The following is a 23,686-nucleotide window of genomic DNA, read 5'->3' as shown; positions in this document are numbered from 1 at the left end:
ACTTGAAAGCTTCTCCCACATTGCCAGCATGTCTTTAATTTCACTTGTAGAAATCACTTCCTCTGACTCTACCTCCTCCTCACTACTAATCTCTTGCAGAAGCTTTGTATGTTGCACCATCTGTAGCTCCTTCAACTCCTCAGTTAAGAGTCCCTTCTCATGTTCCTCGACAAGCTCGTTTACGTCACCCTCATCTACCTCCAGACCCATCATAGACTTTCCGAGGGACACAATCTCCTCCAACGATTCTCCCTCAGTCTCGGTCTCTGGTTTGAATCCTTCGAAGTCCCTGTCTGCAACATCAGGCCATAACTTTTTCCATGCTGAGTTCAAGGTTCTTCTTGTAACCTCTTGCCATGCCAAGTCAATAATGCGTAAACATATCATGATGTTGTAGTGATCTTTCCAAAACTCTCAAAAGGTTAGATTTGTATTCTCAGTCACCTCAAAGCAGTGGTGGAACAAGTGTTTTGTGTAAAGCTTTTTAAAGTTGGAAATGACCTGCTGATCCCTAGGTTGCAAGACTGAAGTCATGTTGGGTGGGAGGTAGAGGACTTTCACGAATTTGAACTCATTGAGAATGTCATCTTCAAGACCAGGTGGGTGGGCTGGAGCATTTTCAAGGATTAATAATGCTTTCATCGGGAATTTATTTTCTTGAAGATATTTCTTCACTGCAGGACCAAAGACGAGATTTACCCATTCAATAAAAAACTGCCGCGTAACCCATGCCCTAGCATTGGTGCGCCACATAAACTGCAGTTTTTCTTTAAGAATCTTGTGTCTTTTTTATTTTTTTTTTACAGAGACAGAGAGAGAGTCAGAGAGAGGGATAGAAAGGGACAGACAGGAACAGAGAGAGATGAGAAGCATCAATCATCAGTTTTTTGATGTGACACCTTAGTTGTTGATTGATTGCTTTCTTATATGTGCCTTGACCGTGGGCCTTCAGCAGACCGAGTAACCCCTTGCTTGAGCCATTGACCTTGGGTCCAAGCTGGTGAGCTTTGCTCAAACCAGATGAGCCTACGCTCAAGCTGGCTACCTTGGGGTCTCGAACCTGGGTCCTCTGCATCCCAGTCTGATGCGCTGTCCATTGTGCCACCACCTGGTCAGGCAAAAATCTTGTGAGTCTTAAAGGCTCAAGGATTTTCAGAATGATACACTAGCAGTGGCTTTACTTTACAGTCACTGCTAGCATTTGCACATAATGCAAGGCTCAGACGGTCCTTCGTGGGTTTATGGCCTGGCAGCTTCTGCTCCTCTGCAGTGATGAAAGTCCTCCAGGGCATTTTTTTTCCAAAACAATCCGGTTTCATCACAGTTGAACACTCGCTGAGGGATGTAGCCTTCCTTTGTAATAAGCACAGCAAAACGTGTGATGTACTCCTCAGCTGCCTTAACATCAGCACTCACAGCTTCACCATGCCTCACCACCGAGTAGATGCCAGATCTCGTCTTGAAATTTTCAAACCAGCCATGACTTGCCTTAAACGTATCTTCTGCTGCCTCTTTTGAGGTTGATGGTTCTTTCTTCAAGTTGCTGTAATAATACATGCCTTTTCACATATTATAGTCTCTGTCACTGTATCTCCTGCCAGCTCTTTCTCTTTCACCCACACCAGCAGAAGCTTCTCCATTTCTTCATGGATATTTGTCCTTAATTGGGACAGAATTATAATTCCTTTTGCTGGATTTGCACTTTGGATGGCATCCTTTCAAGGATGGCACAAACTGTAGATGTATTGCAGTCGTACAGCCTTGCCAGTTCAATCACTCATACACCACGCTCATGTTTTTCTATTATTTTTTGCTTTACTTCTATCGACATTATTCTCTTCTTCTTCTCACCACTGTCCTTTACACTCACTCTCTTTGGTCCCATGATAGTACACAAAAAAGTTAGTAAAAAATGCAAAAATGATGCAAGAACGAGTACAGCGCACAGGATTCGACTTGATTCTGTGGGTGACACGTGAGAAAGAACGAGATGCTGGTGTTGTGCTGCCGATGCTGGACCTGTGCACCAATGCGCCAACTAGCTGCGCTTCCCAAATCACGACTCGTATCTCGGAATTTCACTCAGATCTCAAACAAAAATACGGACCGAGCTGCAGCTCGTATCTTAAAAAATTGTATGTTGGTCTGCTCGTATCTTAAGGTACCATTGTAATAGGCCCTTAAGCTGGGTGCTATCATGGGGCTCAAGAGGCAGTGAGTCCTCAGGGGTTATGTACAAATTTGAACATATATGTGCATTTTTTTTAGGTGAGAGGAGGGGAGATAGTGAGACAGACTCCTGCATGTACCCTGACCAGGATCCACCCAGAAAACCCATCTGGGGCCGATGCTTGAGTACCAAGCTATTTTTAGTGCCCGAGGTTGATGCATTCCAATGGAGCTATCCTTAGTGCCTAGGGTCATGCGCAAACCAATTGAGCCACTGGCTGTGGGAGGGGAAGATGGAGAGAAGGGGGAAAAGGATGGGGATAGAAGCAGATGGTTGCTTCTCCTGTGTGCCCCAATTGGGACTTGAACCCAGGACATCCATATGACAGGCCAACACAACACTATCCACTGAGCCACTGGCCATGGCCAAATGTCCATTTTTAGACAAGTTTCTCAAGCATCTAAGAATCTTTCCTCCTTCCTGTTTCTTAGATGGAAATTGTTTTTACAACTTTCAAAACAGCCCTGAGTACCTGAAGAAAGCCACACGCTCACTGCCCAGTCCTTCCTTGTGCACCCGAGTGCTCCTCCTCCCTGCTCCCGAGACACAGTGCGTGGTCACAGGTCACTGACACTTCCACGTAAAGGACAGCCTCACTCTGCAGCCTGGGGCGTGGTCTGGCCAGAGCTGGGAGGGAAGGCCGCGCCTACAGGAACTGGGGGCGAGTTTCCTTTCAGAGGCAAACTGCCTGTGCCAGTATGCATGGCCAGGTCACCTCCATCATGTCACGCCTTCCACACTTCCCACACACTGAGCTCGTCAGACCGTGTCTAAATACTTGTACCATCAAAGAAGAGATCAACACCAGGAAATTACATGTCAATAAAGCGGGAAATTTTTCTCATTAAAAACGGGCAGTTAAGATGCTTATTTCAATTTCATGAAATATAAATGCTTTCATTCTCAAATTTAATTCCTGAGCTAATAACGTCCTTCACACCTAGGTAGGACAGATATCGTTTACTAGTCCCAAAGTACCCGGGATCCGTGTCACGGGCCCATACGGGGCATGGAAGCCTGGGTCCCCATGCACAACAGGAAGGTGCGTTTCTCAAACAGCACAGTCTACACACAGAACCATTATTAATGGACACTTCAGAATACGGTCCTTACTTAAATGAACATGGGCTCTCCCTCCACATCCCAGGAGAGGCACCTACTGACCAACTGGCAGGTCTAAAATTTCCTATGAGAGGCCCACTTATGATGTAACAGTATGGCTGTAGTGGTTAGAAAGCAATGCAGAGGTAACTGTACCAGCAACAACACTACAGCAGGGGTCGGGAACCTTTTTGGCTGAGAGAGCCATGAACGCCACATATTTTAAAATGTAATTCCATGAGAGCCATACAATACGTTTAACACTAAATACAAATAAATGTGTGCATTTTATGTTAAAACCAACACTTTGGTTTTGCTGTTGGCTTTGTAATCTGGTTGATAAGTGGTGAGGTTAAGCTTCATGCAGGTGTTGAGACTTCCATCCGTTAAACATGATCGTAGGTTGGTCTTAACGTTCTTTAGATGTGAGAAAGACTGCTCACATGCATACGTAGAGCCAAACATTGTCAGTACAGCAATACTCACACGCTGCAGTGTGTGGTATGTGACGGGAAGCACGTTCCAAGTTTTGACAATCAGCTGGTCCGCCGGTTGAAGTTTTTTCATTTCTCTCCACTTGTGTTTGCTCGCCAACTCTGCTTGCTGTCGTGCAAGTCTTTCCAAATCTTCATTCAGTGACTTGAACTTATTCACCCACATGTCTGAGGGCTTCAGGTCAGCAGCTTGGAGCTCAAAATCTGACGGAGACACCGGGGATGTAAGTCAGGTTGGCGCTGTCCACTGCACACTCGTGTGGTTGGGTGATGAACCAAAAAAGACGAGCGCACTAAAGAAATTCTCCAAAGAGCACTTTGAATGACTTCAGATTAGATGTGAAGCCCGCTAGCTGCTGGAGATCAAGATGTTGAGCAGGGTCACTTGCTGTGCATGCATCTTTAAACTCTCCCAGTTTTTCAAAGTGTAGTAAACGACCTGTTTCAATGTCGGAGATGAAGAGTTCCAGTTTGTTTTCAAATGCAAACACTGTTTGTTGAAGGGATAAGACTGTATGTATTTCTAACGCCTTGCATTTTCACATTGAGCTGGTTCAGATGTTCAGTCATGTCCACGAGATAGTAGAACTTCAGGAGCCACTCAGTGTTAGCTAATTCAGGATGCTCGACGTTTTTCATTTCAAGAAAAGTCTGGATTTCGTTCAGACAAGCTGCAAAACGGCTGAGCACCTTCCCTCTTGACAACCAACACACATTGCTGTGTAGAAGCAGACCAGGATAATTATTCCCAACTTCATCCAGCAGTGTTTTAAATTGGCGATCATTTAAAGCTCGGGCAACAATAAAGTTGACCCCCCAACGACCAGTGACATCACCTCACCAAGCTGCTTGCCACAAATCTGAGTACAAAGTGCCTCCTGATGTAGGATGCAGTGAAAAATTAGGATGGGTCTCTTCATGTTCACGAAGAAGCGCTACGAATCCTGTTTTTCCCCACCATGCATGGAGCACCATCAGTACACACTGAAATAAGTTTATCCATCGGCAGATTTTTTTTCTTTAGCGAATTCAGTGAAAGACTTGAATAAATCCTCCCCTCTTGTTGTCTCTTTCATAGGCAAAACAGCAAGACTTTCCTCACGTAGTGTGTCACCGACAGCATACCTTGCAATCACGCTGAACTGGGATAAATGGCGTACATCTGTTGACTCATCCAAAGCGAGAGAAAAGAATGGTGCTACATTTATGTCCTTTACTTGTGTTGCCTCAATGAGATTTGCCATCATGATGGTACGATTGTGAACAGTTCTTGCTGACAGAGGTATGTCTTTTATTTGTTTGATTATCTTGTCTTTATCTGAAAAGTCCTCAAAAATTTCATTGGCAACATCAAGCATGAATGTTTTGGCATACTCCCTATCTGTGAATGGCTTTCCGTTTCTCACAATTGCTGAAGCACTAGCAAAGCTAGCCGAATTCCAGTCACCTTGTTGGGTCCAAACATGGAGTTGCTGCTGACTAACTTGCACTCTGCACAGTAGCTCTTGACACGCTTTCTTCCTACTGTCTCCCGCTGGATATTTCGATGCAAATGTAGTATGGCATGTGTCGAAGTGCCGCTTTATATTTGACCATTTCATCAATGCAATTTTATCATTGCATATTAGACATACTGCACAACCTGCTCTCTCCACAAAGGCGAATTCCTCTGTCCATTCCTGCTGAAAAGTACGATACTCATCTTTTTTTTTTAGCCATCTTCTTTGTCAAAAGGGTTTCTGCAATTAGCTAGCTGACTATTTGATTAAAAGGAGGGAAGTTTACTTCCTGACCTTACAAGGACCCGTGTACGTTATGCATTATCCAATAAAAATTTGTTGTTGTCCCAGAGGACAGCTGTGATTGGCTCCAGCCACCCGCAACCATGAACATGAGCAGTAGGAAATGAATGGATTTTAATACATGAGAATGTTTTATATTTTTAACGTTATTATTTTTTTTATTAAAGATTTGTCTGCGAGCCAGATGCAGCTATCAAAAGAGCCAAATCTGGCTCATGAGCCATAGGCTCCCGACTCCTGGGCTATAGGGAAACAAGGTGCTCTGAGAACATCCTTCACAACTTCCTACCAGAGTAGGAGGCCATGAGAGGAACACTGGTCTGGAAAAGCCTCTCTGCTCTTGATCCATCACGGGAGCCTTAAGTACACCCTCTTCTGCGTAAGAGCACTGCAATTATTCCTGGTATAAAATGGGGTTTAAGGACATGGCCAACACATGAGTGTGCGTGTTACACAGACTGCCAGTCAAGGGGAAAAGTTTCTCTAATTTATTTATTTATTTATTTATTTTTTGTATTTTTCCAAAGCTGGAAACCGGGAGAGACAGTCAGACAGACTCCCGCATGCGCCCGACCGGGATCCACCTGGCACGCCCACCAGGGGGCGATGCTCTGGCCATCCGGGGCATCACTCTGTCACGACCAGAGGCACCCCAGCACCTGGGGCAGAGGCCAAGGAGCCATCCCCAGTGCCCGGGCCATCTTTGCTCCAATGGAGCCTCGGCTGCGGGAGGGGAAGAGAGAGACAGAGAGGAAGGAGAGGAGGAGGGGTGGAGAAGCAGATGGGCGCTTCTCCTGTGTGCCCTGGCCGGGAATTGAACCCGGGACTCCTGCACACCAGGCCGATGCTCTACCACTGAGCCAACCGGCCAGGGCCAACGCTTCTCTGATTTAAATCCAGTGGGGAACCTCTGAAGAAAGCGACTGAGCCCCAAATGGTGGGCTAATACCTCCCAACCCTCCAACATTCCATTAATGTGACTCTAAAACTTCCGATGAGGCCCTGGGAAGCAGAAGAGTTGCTGAGGCCAGAAACCCTGCACTGTGGAAGGTTTCCTAAGAGCCTGGAAGGGCTGGTGCCTGGACCCCTGAGTGGGGGTGCAGGAGGGGCCACACACGTAGATGGAGGCGGGTGTCAGCCCCAGGATGCCCGCTCCTCCTGTGATCAAGGAGAAACACATTCCCCAAGAAACATCAAGAGTCACAAGTCAACTGTAAAACAAGACTATGCAACAGAAATGGTATGAAAATACATATTTTTAGAGATTAGGGATGGGAATGGTCTTCCAAAACAAGATTCAAAATCCTGAAGCCATAAAGAAACACCTGACATATCTGACTTAACACGTTTACATTCTGCACAGAGAAGGAGACAGTTAACAGACAGCGTGCCTGGACAGCATGTGCAGGACACACATTGGACCAGGGGCTGTCACTCACCATACATGAAGAGCCTCACAAATCCCAGAGAAAACGCAAGAGCTCAGGAACACAGGAGTAAATCCCGTCTTTTTTCCTGGCCCCCACCCGTGCCCACAAAGCACTATGGTGACAACAGGGCTCTAATCTGAATAACCTACAGCAGCTTCAGTGTGTGGTCAGAGCTCTGGCCGGGCCCTCGGCTGGAGCAACAAGCCTGCCTTGGGGCAGCTACTCTGACCTCAACAGCAAAGGACTCCCCTCTGGAAACAAGGTGACACCACGGCTACACCACAGAGGCCCTGGGACTGTGAGCCCAAGGGCTCCACACGGCACCTGGGACAGGAGGGGTTCAACAGCAGCTTCCTTTACTGATCTAGCAGATGGGAAGGCAGCTCGTGACAGCATCACACCCTGAGACCTCCCCTTCCTTTCACCCGTAAAATGTGCTCAAATGAGCATGTTCCCTTAGGAGCACATTCTAACGGGGTCACCGAGAGGACGAGTATGCTGGGAGGGGGTCACCAAGTGGCAGCCCCAGACAGCACGTGGAGACGTCGTTTGGGCTCAGGGCAATGTGTGCTGTCTGCGGTGTCTCAGTTGGGTGAGGGGATGGGCTGTGACACCCTCTCTGCCTTCTCGCAAAGCTCCAGATGTGTGCCCGTGTGGGGACACGGACACAGCCCGGCCCCACCAGGCATGGAGCACAGTCAACGCTCAGGAACAGCCTGGCGTATGTACTTAGAATGTAACATAGACTGACAATTGGGGCAATGGGGAGGCCCAGCGACTGAAATGTGACCTCAGGAAAAATGATGCCAGGCTACCTATTTGGGGAAAAATAGGTCCTCACTTCCAGGAAACAAGGACACTGTACAAATAGTCATTCCGAAAGCTCAGACAGAGGGGCAGGCTTCTCTGGGGACAGGAGCCAGGAGGCTGGGAGTGGCTCAGCACCAAGGACAGCACCGGCCCTGTGTTTCTGACTTTGGTCTTCACAAAGAGCCTCAGGGCCTGCACTCAGGAGGCTGCAGGCCAAAGATGTTTAAACAACCAGGGCCCAGAACACCCTCTTCTCTTTACCAAGCGCCATGGCCCATGCGTGGGAGCCACCTGCCCACCAAGGCAGCAACTGACCATGTGTGGACCCTTGTCACCCACATTCTCTCTGCACAGATGCAGACCCCAGGGTGTGCCATTTATACCACGGGTTGCAGTCCCCACACCCATCACTACGAAGGATGACAGCACCAGGGAAAGACAGGAGAGCTGACTGCCAGCTGCCCAGTGAGCACCACAGTCAGCTCTGCCCCACCCAAGACTGTCTTACAGCCCCACAGGAGCTGCTCTGCGACAGCGAGAACAGCTTGGCACACAGCGGGCTGACCGCTCTGCCACGGGCAGCAGACGTGTTCAGTTCTGGGAGACCATTGGGCTTAGCGATGCTCACTCATGCTAGTAGTACACAGCCAGTAAATGTCTTTATAGGAATTAAACAGGACAACAGAATTTATTACCTCTACATTTATATTCACATAAAAGTAAAAAATCTTTCCAATCGAAACTAAACAAACTTTCCTGTGGTCGACCCTCAACACAAGGTTTCAGCTCTCAGCGCAGCAGAGGGAGCACGGTGCTCTATGAGTCTCAGAACAAGCGATATATGCAGAACGGACGCCAATATGACACCACTCAAGAGCACGAAAGCTCCGGTCTTGGGGTCCACTCTTCAGGTAACACCCCCCACCCCGGCTCCAACTACAGCAGACGGATCAAGGCGAGAAACGGGGAAGAACACACACCAGCTGTAACGCCACTTGGAAAACCCAGAGGAACCTGACTTGTGTCTGTAAGAAAGAGGGGACATGCAAACGCGTGAGTGGAGGTTGGAGGGCTGCAAGCAGGAACTGAAGGGTGAGGAATAGCCACAGTTCAGACTCCTCCCTCTCCTGCACTACGGAGGCCGGAGCAGTGAGGGGTGAGGACACGTCCTCCGAGAGGAAGGGTTCTCAGCACCCACGCCATGCCCAGATTCTGTGCGGGCTGCAAACGGGATCCAGAACACTGGCACCCAGGCCTGCACTCCAGGTACAATCACGTCAGAGAAAAACCATGCTGTGCACAAATATCCCTCCCAGGTATGGACACACAACACACATTTTGAACACTGCAATCCCCAACAAACACCTCCATAAACACAAACAGCCCACGTAGCATGGCGCTCACAGTGACACAGCAGCAAGGCCGTGCGCCTGCATCCCTGCCTGCCGCTCACTAGCAACTCCTCACTCTTCCTCACCAGAGGAGGGTGCCAGAACAGACAAGCCAGAGAAGGCCATCTGCAAGGCCGTCACAGTGCAACCCTAATGTGACCACACGTGGACTCAGACTCAACTCTGTCCCCGTCAGCTGCAGAGCACCCCAGCCCAGACCAATCCCACCCAGGATCCCTCTCGAGGGCCAAGGCAGCTGGAGATGTCGCCTGAGGAAGAGGAAACCTGGGGGACGGGGGACAGTGCCAAGAAGGTGCAAGGTAAACACATGTAGCTTAAGAGCCCGTGAAAACACCCCAGAAAAAAATGGAACAAAGCACTTTTACCAAAAGCCACACTGCCTAGAAGACTTTTTATGCCTGAATGTGGTCATGAGCCTGCTCTTCCCTCATCCTGACTCACTTTCTCCTTGTGGTAATATCTGGGGACCCAGCCTCATGGCCTCTGAGGAATCAGCTGCTCAGGTCCCTGATGCTGCTCTAACTGCTCCCTCCTCTCTAGAGGAAAAGAGATGGAGCGTGGTTCCTCTCTGTTAGCTCACAAGTCACTGTGAAGCAGGGTGCACCTGTGCTGCAGGTGTGACTGTGCCGAGCTCCACACAAGTGGCACCTCGGCATAGTAAGGGTGACTAACAGGATGGTGAGGCAGAAATGCACATACCAACTCCACGTCCGACGGCACATTCAGTCCTAAAGGGGCAATGAAGGGCTCCTCGTTCTCCTCGACGTTTTCAGTCTCGCTCTTTTCTGTATAAAGGAAACAAAACACTTCAGAACCAGGCACAGGAGGTGTGACACTACCAACAGGAAGTCCCGATGCAGGGAGTGTTGTGGTCGGCCTGAGCTGGCCTACTACCCTTCGTCCATCATTACTCCTACTTCTAGAAGCACTCTGCACTGGCCCACTCCACTCCCCCACCAGTGAAACCACTGCAGCAGACCCCAAGCCACAGTGCTGCCATGGAAGGCACCCGCACCTGGGGCCAGGTCATGGTTAGGTCTGGGACCCCGGGCAAGTGCCCTGACTCGGTTTCCCCTCTATACAGAGGAAGTAGCAGCGTGCTCTCCCAGCGCTGGGCAAGGAGCCAGTGTGCCGACGCTCCCTGGCTTGTGGGTTTCACTAGCACTGCTGAGGCTCCCACGACCCTACTGAGCTCCTCCGGTGTCCGGTAGTGCACAGGGTGCTTAGTTCTGAGACAACTGATTTCCCGCCAACTGTAAAGCTTTATCCCAAGCGTCAAGGCCAATAAGACTCCTCCTCCACAAACGACCTCTCTAACAGGTAACATACCTTTCCACTTCCATTTCTTCACTGACAGCTCATTTAACAAACATCTGACGACTGTGTAAGAGCATGAATTATGAGGTGCCCATCTACCCCTCACTGACTTAAAAAGACATAGTGAAATGTACACAATGTAGAGAACTTACAAAAGCTAACAGTCTCAAGGATTTCAAACCTACTCAAGGCTTTTCTTTCAAAGAAGACATTAAATAAGTGAACGTGAGACCATCCTCAGAACAAACATCTCCTTGCACGGGACGGGCCTCCTCCAGCCCAGCTGGGAACGTAGGGGATCTGAAGCAGGCTCTGTGCATGACAGGATGCAGCCAGGTCACCGACGCCCACTAAGTAAGAGCTACTGGACACTGTTTTCTGCGCAGGCAGCGGCTTTTTCCCAGGCCCTGCTGCTTTACTTCCTGAAATCCTTGCCACCAGCATGGCCACCGCTCGGCGCCCAACACTGTGGGGCTGGTAGGGCAGCACCCAGTGACAACGCAGAATCTCAGCATCTCCCTGAGAGGCGAGGCCCGGGGTGCCTGTCCAATCCTGACCCGTCCTGTCACTCCTTAAAAACAACCAGACAGAAACTTTGTTCAAAGAACCTGCTCGTAGTGTTGAACTGTTCACAAAAAACCAAGGCTCTCTGACAGAAAGAGCTGTTTGGTGGTCACAGATGCTCCCTTCTCACATGTTGCCATGTCTACAGAGGTGTGGCACTGTTCAGTAGCACAGAGTAAAAACCAACCATGGAGGTACTAACACAGGCTCAAGTGAGTCCAAATAGCTGCTCTCATCTGAAGACTGGGTATGTAATCACGATGAAAATCTCAACATGAGCTAGGAAGCAGGCTGAAGACAGTCTGCAGAAAGAAGTTATTACACTCCACAGGAATAAAGGTCCCATGAAAGCACTCCTGGTTACTCCCATGAGGCTTTACAGTAACAAAAACGCCAGGATGATACAGTAACCTTGAAAACCAAGGACTGCTGAGACATGTTTATGGCTCAGATCTGCCCGCATCCGCGGCTCTCCCTGGGTCACACCCCTGCTGAGGGTGGGGAACCCCATGCAGCTGCTTCAAGTCCAACTTGTTAGGTTTGTTATGTGAGGAAGAAACCACTCAGATCCCAACAGCAGATTCAGTTAGCTCAAACACTAAGTCCCTGCAAGATGTGATTCTTGTTTATAAACATTCGAATGGGTTTCTCAAGTTAAACTCCTCCCTCTTTTCACTGAATATCCTTAACGTAGTGGCCTGTCCCACACGCGCCAGGCCCATGGCATCGTTACTAATATCTAGTGACAGATCGCCAGGCCGTGCCCCAGCGCACACAGGGCTTACCAGAGTGACTACAGATGTCTGTGCCTGTGCTACACGGGTTCAGATTTTTTAGTAGCACTATTTTTTTTTTACTTTATTGATTTGAGAGAGAAAAAGAGAGAAATATCAATTTGTTATTCCACTTATATTTCGGCATTTCTTTCTTTCTTTTTTTTTTTTTTTGTATTTTCCTGAAGCTGTAAACGGGGAGAGACAGTCAGACAGACTCCCACATGCGCCCAACCGGGATCCACCCGGCACGCCCACCAGGGGCGATGCTCTGCCCACCAGGGGGTGATGCTCTGCCCCTCCAGGGCGTCGCTCTGCGGTGACCAGAGCCACTCTAGCGCCTGGGGCAGAGGCCAAGGAGCCATCCCCAGCAACCGGGCCATCTTTGCTCCAATGGAGCCTCGGCTGCGGGAGGGGAAGAGAGAGACAGAGAGGAAGGAGGGGGGTGGGGGTGGAAAAGCAAATGGGCGCTTCTCCTATGTGCCCTGGCCGGGAATCGAACCCAGGTCCCCCGCACGCCAGGCCGACGCTTTACCGCTGAGCCAACCGGCCAGGGCCAAGGCATTTCTTTCTTGATTCTTGTATGTGCCCTGACCAGAGATCAAATCCACAACTTGGTGTATTGGGATGACACTCAATCAACTGAGCTGCCCGGCCAGGGCAGCTGCACTATTTATTTATTTATTTATATCCAAAGGACAAACAGTTGAGCCAGAAAAATATGAATTTAAAATCTTTAACCTGCCTGACCAGGCGGTGGCACAGTGGATAGAACGTTGGACTGTGATGCAGAGGATCCTGGTTCGAGACCCCAAGGTCGCCAGCTTGAGCGCGGGCTCTTCTGGTTTGAGCAAAGCTCACCAGCTTGGACTCAAGGTCACTGGCTCAAGCAAGGGGTTACTCAGTCTGCTGTAGCCCCATGGTCAAGGCACATATGAGAAAGCAATCAATGAACTAAGGTGTCGCAATGAAAAACTAATGATTGATTCTTCTTATCTCTCTCCGTTCCTATCTGTCTGCCCCTGTCTATCCATCTCTCTGACTCTCTGACTCTCTCTCTCTGTCTCTGAAAAAAAAAAAAATCTTTTAACCTACGTAACTCTCACTTTAAGACACTGTGGTCGTCATGTTGTCTGTCCTGAGTCTAACCTGAGCATTTTTGCTGTTTCCCATTTAGTAGCAACAGAGCCCACAGGTGTCATTCCACTGGACATAGTCATCACTACCTCAGCTGTGGAGGCGACATGAAGAAGCAGGTCTGCCCAGGGGCACCTCAGGCCTATCTTCCCAATGTCCCAAGAACAAACCACTGTGGCGGATAGCAACACACACACTGTCCATCTATCTGGAAAGAAAGAACCCAGACGGAGGCTCTAGAATCCAGGTGATTTCCTGTTTCCTGACTCTGAGAGAAAGGAAGAAAACTAGACCCAATGCAGACAACGGAAGCCGGAACTCACTTTCCATCCCCATCAACACGTCACCATCTGGTTTTTAGCTTTGTCTCATTCCAAGAAGGAGCACAGTCCATGCCCTCTCTGTGTCTGTGACAGAGATCTGCAGACTCCCCCACTCCACATAGCATGGGCAGCACACGCGGCAGCGCCCAGCGGCGCCCGCCAGCCGCCTCCCCTCACCTCTCTGCTTAGAAGGCTCCTCTTCCTCGGTCGGCTCTGACGGGTCATAATAGTCACTCCCGTAAGTGAATCCCACCGCATTATAGTTCCCGTCCTCCGCTAGGGCTTCACTCAGGCGCTTGTATTCTTCCTCTTGAATAAAAACGAGAGTTTTATTAACAAAAGGGAAGCTTACTGAAAAAAGTTTCATACATTTCTAAAGTTATAGCTATCAGTAATGATTGCAACACACTTTTTCAACCTCTTTCTGAGGCAAGAATTTTTTTTTTAGAACTTCCCACTTGGTATCTATCAATATAAACGCCTGTCAGTGCACGTTTACCACAGACAGCAGAATACACGTCTTTTGTGCAAATTTCTTCCTGCTGAGAAATTTGGGGATTAAGAATGGCATTAAAGATCGTGAAGGCAAAGACAAGAACATCAATTTCAGTTTATACGATACTGTTAAAGGAGAACAGTTAAAGAGTTTGGTTTTTGTTTTGTCAAATCCCAGTCTGCCCTCAAAAGCTGGGAAAAGTCTCTGTGGCTCTACATATAAACTATCCTGAGGTCCTCCCAGAACGCAAAGACTCCTGTTTTTCCAATCCACTGGGTACTGTCAAGATAATATCAGAAAGAGTGAGTATAAAAAAAATGAATGGGAGTAACTTTTTAAATACTTAAAAAATTTAAAAAACGTTTGTTGCTTAAGTAAGTTTTTCTTGAGCAGTACCTTGCCTTGCCTCCTCCTCAAGCAAGTCCGTATGCAAGGCTAAATACCTCTCTTCATCACACAGGGCCTCTATTCGTGCCTCCTCTTCAGAGAGCTGGTAGTCTCTGTTCCAGGTGGAATACTCAGCATCGTACTCAGAAAGGTCATGCAGGTGACCGCGCCCATCGTATCTGTAATGGGAACACGCTGGTCAATGGAAAGAAATCAATGTCTGGGCTGGTCTGTGTGAGAGCTTTTACATGTATGCATATATACACACACACACACATATATATACACATGTATATATACTTACCAATTAAAATAAAGAAATAAAAGTATTACAACAAACATAAATCTTCTCAGATTTATATTTAATTTGGCTAGTCACAGCTCACCTACTTGTAAACTCAAGTTATCTTAACAAAGAAGTCTCAATTCTTCTCTATAGCATGATAAAACTTATAATGAAAGGTAAACGATCCCTTAATAGCATAAATGGTAGATCGACTTCACTGGCAGTTCTTACCGTTTATGGTTTGGTCAACTATTCAATGCCATTTGGGAAAAAAAAAAAAGAAAAAAGAAAGAAAGAAAAAAATGTTTCTGAAAAGTCAAATATAGCTTACATTCACACAAACCGAATAAATACCTATCCGTAAGAACCAAACGGTCGAAATTTCCTCGCTTCTCTCTGCTAGTCCCGAACTCTCAGGAGAGATCTTCACCAAAGAAACTTGCGTCCATTGGAGGTAAAATCTTGGCTAGGCTCGCCCCTAGCCCCTTGGCTGAGGAAATAAGTGCTGGTTATGTGGTAGAGAGACACACACACATAGGAACAGTGACATATACATGCAGTTTAAGGAGGTTCACCAGGAACAGGGCCAAACTACCGGAAGGTGCACCGTGGAAACTCTCTCCTCAAGTTCACACCCCCAGGAAATAGTAGTGTATATGGGACACATCCACATACTGCACGGACCAACAGGGTCCTTTAGCCAAATTGAGGATAGGTAAATCACTTTCTGCTATACCTTTAACATAACAATAAAATGCTGTCACCGTGTGACTGTCAGATAAACGAGTGAATCCGTGAATTACACTTTCAACACTCAGATTCAGGGTTGCAAAAACAAATGTAGAAAGACAAACAAAAGTCAGCCTCATTTTTTTTAATGCTGACTTTTGTAATAATGAGGATCCCCTCCCCAAAAAGACATTTACAAGAAAAAAGCCCAAACTTCCAGGCTAGCAACGTGATTGCATTTTATTACATCGCAATGTTGTTTTTACTTTGACGTGAACCTCCTTAACTTACAAACGTAGTTCATTAATCTAAAAATATTACATATGTACATGTGTAGCGTTTGCTCCCCACCGGATTTTGGAAGGCTTGACTCGCACCGTATACAGAAAGGTATGGAAAAAACTGGACAAGAGTTCAGACTTCAGCGCCCAGCAAGCTTTAAGAATCAACATCGCAAGCAGAAAGCACTTCGGCAGGACAGGCTGCCTGACAACTTGGGGTCACATCCCTCGACGGAGACAGTGGCAGGGAAGGCTCAGCACACGTGAGTGGGCGCCGGCAGCAGTCCAGCCCCGACCTGGCCACCCTCCTGGTGGTCTAGCTCTAACTCCAGACAGAACCGTCAGGGACGGAACAGGCCCTACTGGAGACATGGACGTGTCCACTCTGGCCAGCTCAGAAAGTCAACCCTACAGTCATGTTCCAATCCGGTTTTAATTGTCCCAAACGATGGGGAGCTTCCTTCCCTCACTTCGAGAGGGTATTCCACAGTGGAAACGGTCACGGTCAGCTTTTCAGTCCGGGCCCTCGAAGTGCAGTGGCGCAAAGCGGCCAAAAACCAAACCAATGAATAAAAGAGCCCAAGGAGGGGGTGGAGGAGGGTTGGGGGGAGGACACATTAAAAAAAAACACACGGGGTGGGGGAGCGGGGGGAGCAAACGACCTACATCATGTCACGTCATCCTTTTCAAACCGGACACCGTTAGAAAAGCCCCGATCCCGGGGACCCCTGCGCCCCACGCGCGGGGTGGGGGTGGGGGGACTTCCTCCAGCGGGTTTGGTTTGAAAAGAAGCACATCGGCAGCCCACCCTGCGGAGACGGGTACACCCGCCGTAAGGACACGGCTTGCCGGCGTCTTGAACCCCCAGCCAGCCACCCGGCGCCAGGTGCATGGGGCGACTTAACCCTCCGCCCGGATCCGCCGGGCTGGGGGGACGCGGGAGGCCAATGTCACCAGGCCGGGGCGCACACGAGGCCCCACGCGGGTTCGAGCCACGGTCCACCAGAGCCCAGCGACACACCTGCAGCCGGGGCCCGAGAGCGGGTGTCCCCGTCCCCTCCTCCCAACCAAGGGGCGGTGGGGACAGGGCAGGGGGTCCCCCCCGGATCCCTGCTGGCTGCAGAACACCCCTGCGCAATCCCGGCCATCATCAAGTCAAACCTCCGACGACACCGAGCGGGCGCGGGAAGGGGAGGACGGCGGGTGGGGAGGAACCGACCTGTCGATCAGGATCTTGGGGTCCCCCATCCAGGGGATGAGGTGCTGTCCCTGCTCCTGCGCCAGGGCCCGCTCGTCGTCCCGGAACAGCTTGCAGGCATAACCGAAGACCAGCAGCTCCACTCGGTTCCCGCCGCCGCCGCCGCCGCCACCGCCACCGCCGCCACCGCCGGCTCCGCCGGGTCCGGCCTCCTCCTTCGCGCCACTTTTCCTCTCGGTTTTGGCGCGGCCGCCGCTCGCGCCGTACATGACAGCGTCCCCGGCGACCCGGCTGGTCTTGTCCTGCGCCGCGCTGCTGCCCTCGGTGCCTCCGCTCGGCCTGTCCCCTCAGTCAAAAGCACCGCATCCCGGCCGCGACCCCGACACCGCCGCCATGGCAGGCAACAAAATGGAGGAAGCGCGACTTCCGGCGGCAGGCAGTGCCACTTCCGGAGAGCAGACTGCCGCAGATTCGCCAATTCCCCACCACCACCACCACCACCTCCGCCGAGCCGTTTGAGCCGCTTGAAAATATTTCGGTTTCAGCTCTTGGCATTCGAAGGCGCCTCCACGGTCGGCGCGCTTTTCGTGTTGGGTGGCACGGGGTGCATTTTCAGTGTCGGTTTTCTCGGGCGGCTCTCGGGAGCGGTGACGAAAGTGCGAGGCTGGATCGTGCGCCACCTGCACGGCACCGGGCAGGCGCCGGGCGGAAGGAGGGCGGGTGCGGCCGTGTGGGCGCCGGGGAGTTAGGGGCCGGTGACTCTGCTACAATGTGTTAATCCATTCTATCCTTCGTGGGCCCTGCGTTGTGTGCAAATGCCTGTCCCGAAAGCACTCTGCACTGGCCACGGACAGTGGGTCTAAGTGGCTTAGAGTTCCAGGCCAGACCATCCTTTGCGACATCGTCCTTTCCCACTATAGTATATGTGAACTGAATTTTATACGTTTGCAAGAGTTCCCACAAACAACAACAATTCACTAAGTCGGGGGGGGGGGGGACCCTGTTCGCAGCCTTAGGTCCCAGTTTGGGTTTAGGGAAGGGAAAAAGCCCATCCATCAACTCGCCTCTCCCGAGCACCTACTGGGTGTCAGGCACGTCCCGGGTGATGGATGGACGGACGGAAAGCACGTGTTTGTATCCCCAGGTCTCCCCATCAGCGAGTTCACGCTCTCTCCTGACAAAGAAGGGAAGAGTGGTTTTTGCATGGGCCAGCTCGCAACGTCACTACATTTTACATTTTCCTACTGGATACATAATCAGATGGGGTGGGGGACGTGTAAACACCAGTGCGAAGGCCACGTGCCTCGCACATACTGTAGGGAACCTGGTTTAGGAGCGCGTGGACGCAGGTGTGGGGTGCACCTGTGATCTGTGACAGGTGCGGGGGTGGTATTTTCTGCTGTTGCCAAGTGACAGGCTTTGTCATCTGTCAGACTAGCCTGGAAACAATTCAGTTGGAATGGTGACCGAGCTCTACGTGGATCACTTGGTTCCACTTCCCCGCACAGTGGGACACTCCTGCTTATCAGCAGGGCTGGCAGCCTCTTCAAAACTACTCTTGAGGGGATTATGAGAATTCTACTTACCAGTGCCGAGACCAACTGCCACTAGAGGAAAGACACGACCGACACACAAGTTTGTTGCAAGAATCACACAGGTAGTTTATTACTCACATCCTTTTGGCGTGCCTGGGTACAGCTTAAGGGGGCCCCCTCGGCGTGCTCCTCTCGGCTCGTCCTTGGTCAGAGCTCAGAGCGATGTGGAGATAGTCCATGTTCACGTTGGAGTCTGGACGACTACCACAGCAGGGGTGGGGGCCTTAGCTTTATTACCTTTTCTGGCCAACACCTTCTAACAGGTGTCAGTCTACAAGAGTATCATCTCAAACCACCTTCTAATAGGTGTCAATTTACAGGATTATCACCTCAAACCACCTTTTTGGAAGTTCCTCGCAGGGAGCCCTTTTTTATGTTAATCTACTGAAATGTCACAGCAAGCCACTTTTAAGGTGTTCCTAGGGAAGCTTCTTGTTTATGTTAACCTACAGTTATGACATCAAGCCACTTCTTATCTCTATATAACTTCACACACACACACTAACTGTGCCCTGAGTGAAAGGCAGAGTCTGTTTATATCTGTACACACTATATTAATTCCTATCCAGATGGCATAACTTCATTTAATTTCCTTAATTGCTTTTAATATTGTATCCTAATTATTTTTATGTCTTCCATATTTTTTCTATATTTCTATATATTTAATTACTATAACCTTATATTATTGCAACATGGTATCATACTCCCGTTATTTGGGGACATCCTTCAAAGATCCTGTCCTACTCCCTACCCCCAAACTCCCCATCGCAAGCAGAGTGAGGGGAACCCTTTTCCTTTCCCTCAGACACCCCTTCTGCAAGGAGCAGGTGGGCCATCAACTTGCTGACCTACCCTGTGTGAAATCTCCCTTTCTAAGCCTCGAGGTTCTTACATCCTCTTAAAGACAACCTGACTTGGCCTGGCTGGTTAGCTCGGTTGGTTAGAGCTTTGCTCTGAAGCACAGAGGTTGCCGGTTGGATCCCCAGTCTGGGCACATACAGGAACAGATAGATATTCCTGTCTCTCTCTCTCTTTCTCTTTCTCAAATCAATTAAAAAAAAACAAAAAACTCTTTCAGGGTTCCCAAATAGTCCTATCCTTTAAGTCAGGAGTATTAAACTCAGTTGCCCAAAGAGGTGAGGAGTGGGGCGCTCCCTCCTGTGGAAGGGGACACTCCTAAGTCTTCAGGGACTCCATCCAGCCCAGCAGTGCCAAAAAGCCTAAAGTCTGGATATTTATGTGTTGGTCAGATAAAATATATTATGCTCCCTTTGTTAAAGATGGTGCTAAGGTGGAAGCCCATCACCCAGGTGATGATATTGGTTGCCCCTCTTGCTTAGGATGGGCATGATTATATTAATGTGTGTTGGGGGCGGGCTGTGGGCAGGCAGGATCTTTGTAGCCTGGGGCTTGGTTTTAGGACTAAGCCTTTCCCACCCTTTTTGATGTGGGGTGGTGCACTCTCATGAGGAATCCCATTATGCTCAGTTAAGTGACTTTGTATCAGAGACTTCCTTGTTTGTATATTGGATTAAAGGTTTTGATTTCTATACTATAAAATGGGGCAGACCGGGAGCTTGCTCTCTCATGGTTCTTGAGATTAGCATTAGCGGGAAGAGCAGAGAAAGGCCAGATGGAGAGAAAGGAGAAGCAGCCAAGATGGCAGAATGCTGAAGGAGAAGCCAGTTTGTGCAGAGTTTGTGCAGAGAGAAGGAGATGGGGAACAGAGGTGAATAAGGCTGGTGAGGTAGAAAACTTTGATTCTAGGAAACTCAAATAAGTCAGTGGCTTTGGGAGCCCTGAATGGAAAGGGAAGTGTTTTCCCACTGTGTGTATTTCTTGCCCGCCGGGTGCAAGCTAGGATTAAAGCAAATGGCCCACTAGTTCTTGGCTCCATTGTTTTATTACCATCTGTCCGAATCTAATAAGAACCTGCATGGGCCAGGCGGCTGTGATGATGGCCGTGGCTACTGGCTTTACATTATGTGAACCAATCCTGTCACTCTCCACCCTTCTTTTTTAAGCTGGAAGAGCAGGGCAAATAAAGCAACTTTCCCTCAGGCCTACTGTAAAGCCAGTAGCCACAGCCATTATCACAGCCGCCTGGCCCATGCAGGTTTGTATTTGATTCAGATAGACGGTAATGAAACAAGGGAGCCAAGAATTGGTGGGCCATTAGCTTTAATCCTAGCTTGCACCCGGCGGGCAAGAAATACACACAGTGGGAAAACACTTCCCTTTCCATTCAGGGCTCCCAAAGCCATTGACTTATCTGAGTTTTCTAGAATCAAAGTTTTCTACCTCATCAGCCTTATTCACCTCTGTTCCCCATCTCCTTCTCTCTGCACAAACTCTGCACAAACTGGCTTCTCCTTCAGCACTCCGTCATCTTGGCTGCTTCTGTCTCTCCACGTGGCCTTTCTCTGCTCTTCCCTCTAATGCTAATTTCAGGAACCGTGAGAGAGCAAGCTCCCGGTCTGTCCCATTTTATAGTATAGAAATCAAAACCTTTAATCCAATATACAAACAAGGAAGTCTCTGATACAAAGTCACTTATCTGAGCATAATGGGATTCCTCATGAGAGTGCACCACCCCAGGGTGGGAAAGGCTTAGTCTTAAAACTAAGCCTTAGGCTATAACGACCCTGCCTGCTTACAGCCTGTCCCCACACCCAATGCAAACTATAAGCGAGCAAACATATACATCATATTTGCAAACTTATTTGACCCACGCCCACTTTGCAATCTCTGCTCTAAATGCTTTTAGATGCGATGAGAGACACCAGAATAATGTGTCCATGTAGGAGCTGTGACAAGGGGTCCCTAGGGACCCTGACCACCAGCCTTCTAATGGCTCCTTGGGCTGCCTCCCACGAGGTTTCTGCAGAGAGAAATGTCCTCCCTGTGACCTGCTCCCTGGATAATTGCACACGCTGTTCGCCTGGCTGTCTCTAAATTTAGATCTCCGCTTCCATGGAAACTCACCCAAACCTCTGCCTCCCAGGCACCCTCACTCTTTCCTCACCGGGCAGAGCTGTGCAGAACCATGCTGGAAATGACCACATGGACAGGCACCACGCCCCTTTCTTCTGTCCTCTCTGTCTCTGTGTCTGTCTGTCTCTGTCTCAGGTTTTAGTCACTGAGCTCACAAGGCCAAAGGGCATCATTAAAAGCCCATAATCTCAATAGAGACACTTTGTACCTAAAGAGGGGCTTTGAAATGGCCCAAGGTCAGTGCATTAGGACCCCGAACAGAGCGCTGAAAGCTGCCACACCCTTCTCCTAGCTCTAAGTAACAATGGCTCTGACTCTTCCAGTGCCCCGCTCCTCAGAGGCTGCTGGGATCTGGGCCATTTTCATTCATATTGAGCTGAACCCTGTCTTGGAACACTATCGTCCAAGAGAATTACTCTAAGCTTGTTTTCATCTGCTGAGATTGCTCTATTGATCTGAGGGGACCACTGTCATTTATTCTAGACCAAAGCCATCAGTTTTCCGGGGCTTCACAATAAAGCGTGATCACAAAAACCTGGGGAGAAATCCACCCAGATGCCCAGCCCCTGAGCAGTGCCTGTGGGGAAGCCCTGGGAAAATGGGCCTGAGGCCACTTAAAGGTTAAAATGCATTCACTCAGGACTTCCTTCTATTGTAGAAATTTGTCCCAGGAAGTAATCGGGGAGTGCATGAAGATTTATGGCTGTAGCCGTGTTGTTTACAATGGTGGAAAGTAGGGACCCATTAAATAAATGACTGTGCATTACTCTCCTGGCATGCCAAGCATGCATTACAATCATGCTTAATGTACACAGTCACGTGTGTGCAAGGAGGTCCGTCATAGCTTATCTGTTGTAACGAAAGATGGAACTAAATGTCTGTTGATGGGAAACCACTGAAATAAATTGTAGGCATCTGTACAATGGTACACCACAGGCTTTATCGGTATGAGGCTATAGTTGCCTGATGTGTGGTGGTGCAGTGGATAGAGCGTCGACCTGGAACACTGAGGTTGCTGGTTCAAAACCCTGCTTGCCGGGTCAAGGCACATATGACAAGCAAGCAGTAAACAACTAAACTGAAGCAACTGTGAATTGATACTCTTTGCTCCCCTCTCTCTCCTCTCTGTAAAATTAATAAATAAAATCTTTTTTAAAAAGAGGCTGTAGTTGTAACAATTTGGACGAATCCTTAAGAGATTTGTTCATCTAAAAAAGGAAGATGGCATGATTTTATTTTTATTTATTTATTTTATTTTATTTTATTTGTATTTTTCTGAAGTTGGAAACGGGGAGGCAGTCAGACAGACTCCCGCATGTGCCCGAGCAGGATCCACCCGGCATGCCCACCAGGGGGCAATGCTCTGCCCATCTGGGGTGCTGCTCTGTCGCATCCAGAGCCATTCTAGTACCTGAGGCAGAGGCCATAGAGCCATCCCCAGCGCCTGGGCCAACTTTGCTCCAATGGAGCCTTGGCTACGGGAGGGGAAGAGAGAGACAGAGAGGAAGGAGAGGGGGAGGGGTGGAGAAGCAGATGGGTGCTTCTCCTGTGTGCCCTGGCCAAGAATTGAACCCAGGACTCCTGCATGCCAGGCCAACACTCTACCACTGAGCCAACCGGCCAGGGCCGATTTTATTTTTAAAAATGTTATTTGTTGATTTAGAAAGAGAGCAAAAGAGCAAAAGGGAGGGGAGGAAGAGAGAGAAAAACATTGATTTGTTGTTCCACCAAATTTATGCAACCAATTATGCATTGGTTGATTCTTATATGTGTCTTGACTGGGGATTGAACCCACAACCTTGGCATATAGGGATGACACTAGAACAAAATGAGCTATCTTCCCAATGCTTTAAAAATGTATGTAAGTGTGCTACTATTTGTGGAAAAACCATACAGATAAATAGATAGATGATAGATATGCATATATATGTATAAACTTGTTCATCTTCAAACAACCTCTGAGAAAAACATATAGAAACAGGGTGACATCAGCTGCCTCTGGGTGAGGGGAATAGGAGACATTGTGACCAAAGTAACAAAGAGGAAACTCCCCTCCACGGGGCCCCATTTTATCCTCACTCTGTAACTGTTGCATGAGTCTTTTAATAAAGGGAGGAAGAGAATGAAACAACCTAACATGTGGAGATACATTGTAACGGTGAGAGCATCTTGTTTTTAATAATAACAATTGCTAACCCTTCTCTGCCTCCAGAATCTTCTGTTGCTTTCAGCGGCCTACCCAACATAAATTTTTTTTATAAAGGACCCCAGAGTTCAGAATTCTCACATGTTGCAACCTCATATTTCTACTGTTATTTCCCATGGCT

At 48.9% G+C, this 23,686-nt stretch overlaps 1 protein-coding gene across 3 annotated transcripts in view; it reads right to left on the bottom strand.

The window, feature by feature from the left end:
* Positions 1-17,174, bottom strand: part of SFSWAP (splicing factor SWAP) — a 54,878-nt gene extending 37,704 nt beyond the window's left edge. For 2 of the 3 annotated variants that reach the window (XM_066371213.1, XM_066371214.1), the window contains exons 1-4: positions 16,792-17,174; positions 14,286-14,455; positions 13,571-13,702; positions 9,979-10,064 (exon numbers count right to left, since the gene is read on the bottom strand). In XM_066371213.1, coding sequence (XP_066227310.1) covers positions 9,979-10,064; positions 13,571-13,702; positions 14,286-14,455; positions 16,792-17,039 — 636 coding nt within the window. In that variant the 5' untranslated portion in view covers positions 17,040-17,174. The remainder of the gene's footprint in view (positions 1-9,978; positions 10,065-13,570; positions 13,703-14,285; positions 14,456-16,791) is intronic. The other variant, XM_066371215.1, reaches the window with a different exon arrangement.
* Between the last annotated feature and the right edge of the window lie 6,512 nt (positions 17,175-23,686).

Source organism: Saccopteryx leptura, chromosome 2 (genome assembly GCF_036850995.1).
Source record: "Saccopteryx leptura isolate mSacLep1 chromosome 2, mSacLep1_pri_phased_curated, whole genome shotgun sequence".
Taxonomy (NCBI): Eukaryota; Metazoa; Chordata; class Mammalia; order Chiroptera; family Emballonuridae; genus Saccopteryx; species Saccopteryx leptura.
The sequence above is the reverse complement of the archived record's forward strand: the minus strand, read 5'-3'. Positions and strand labels throughout refer to the sequence as shown.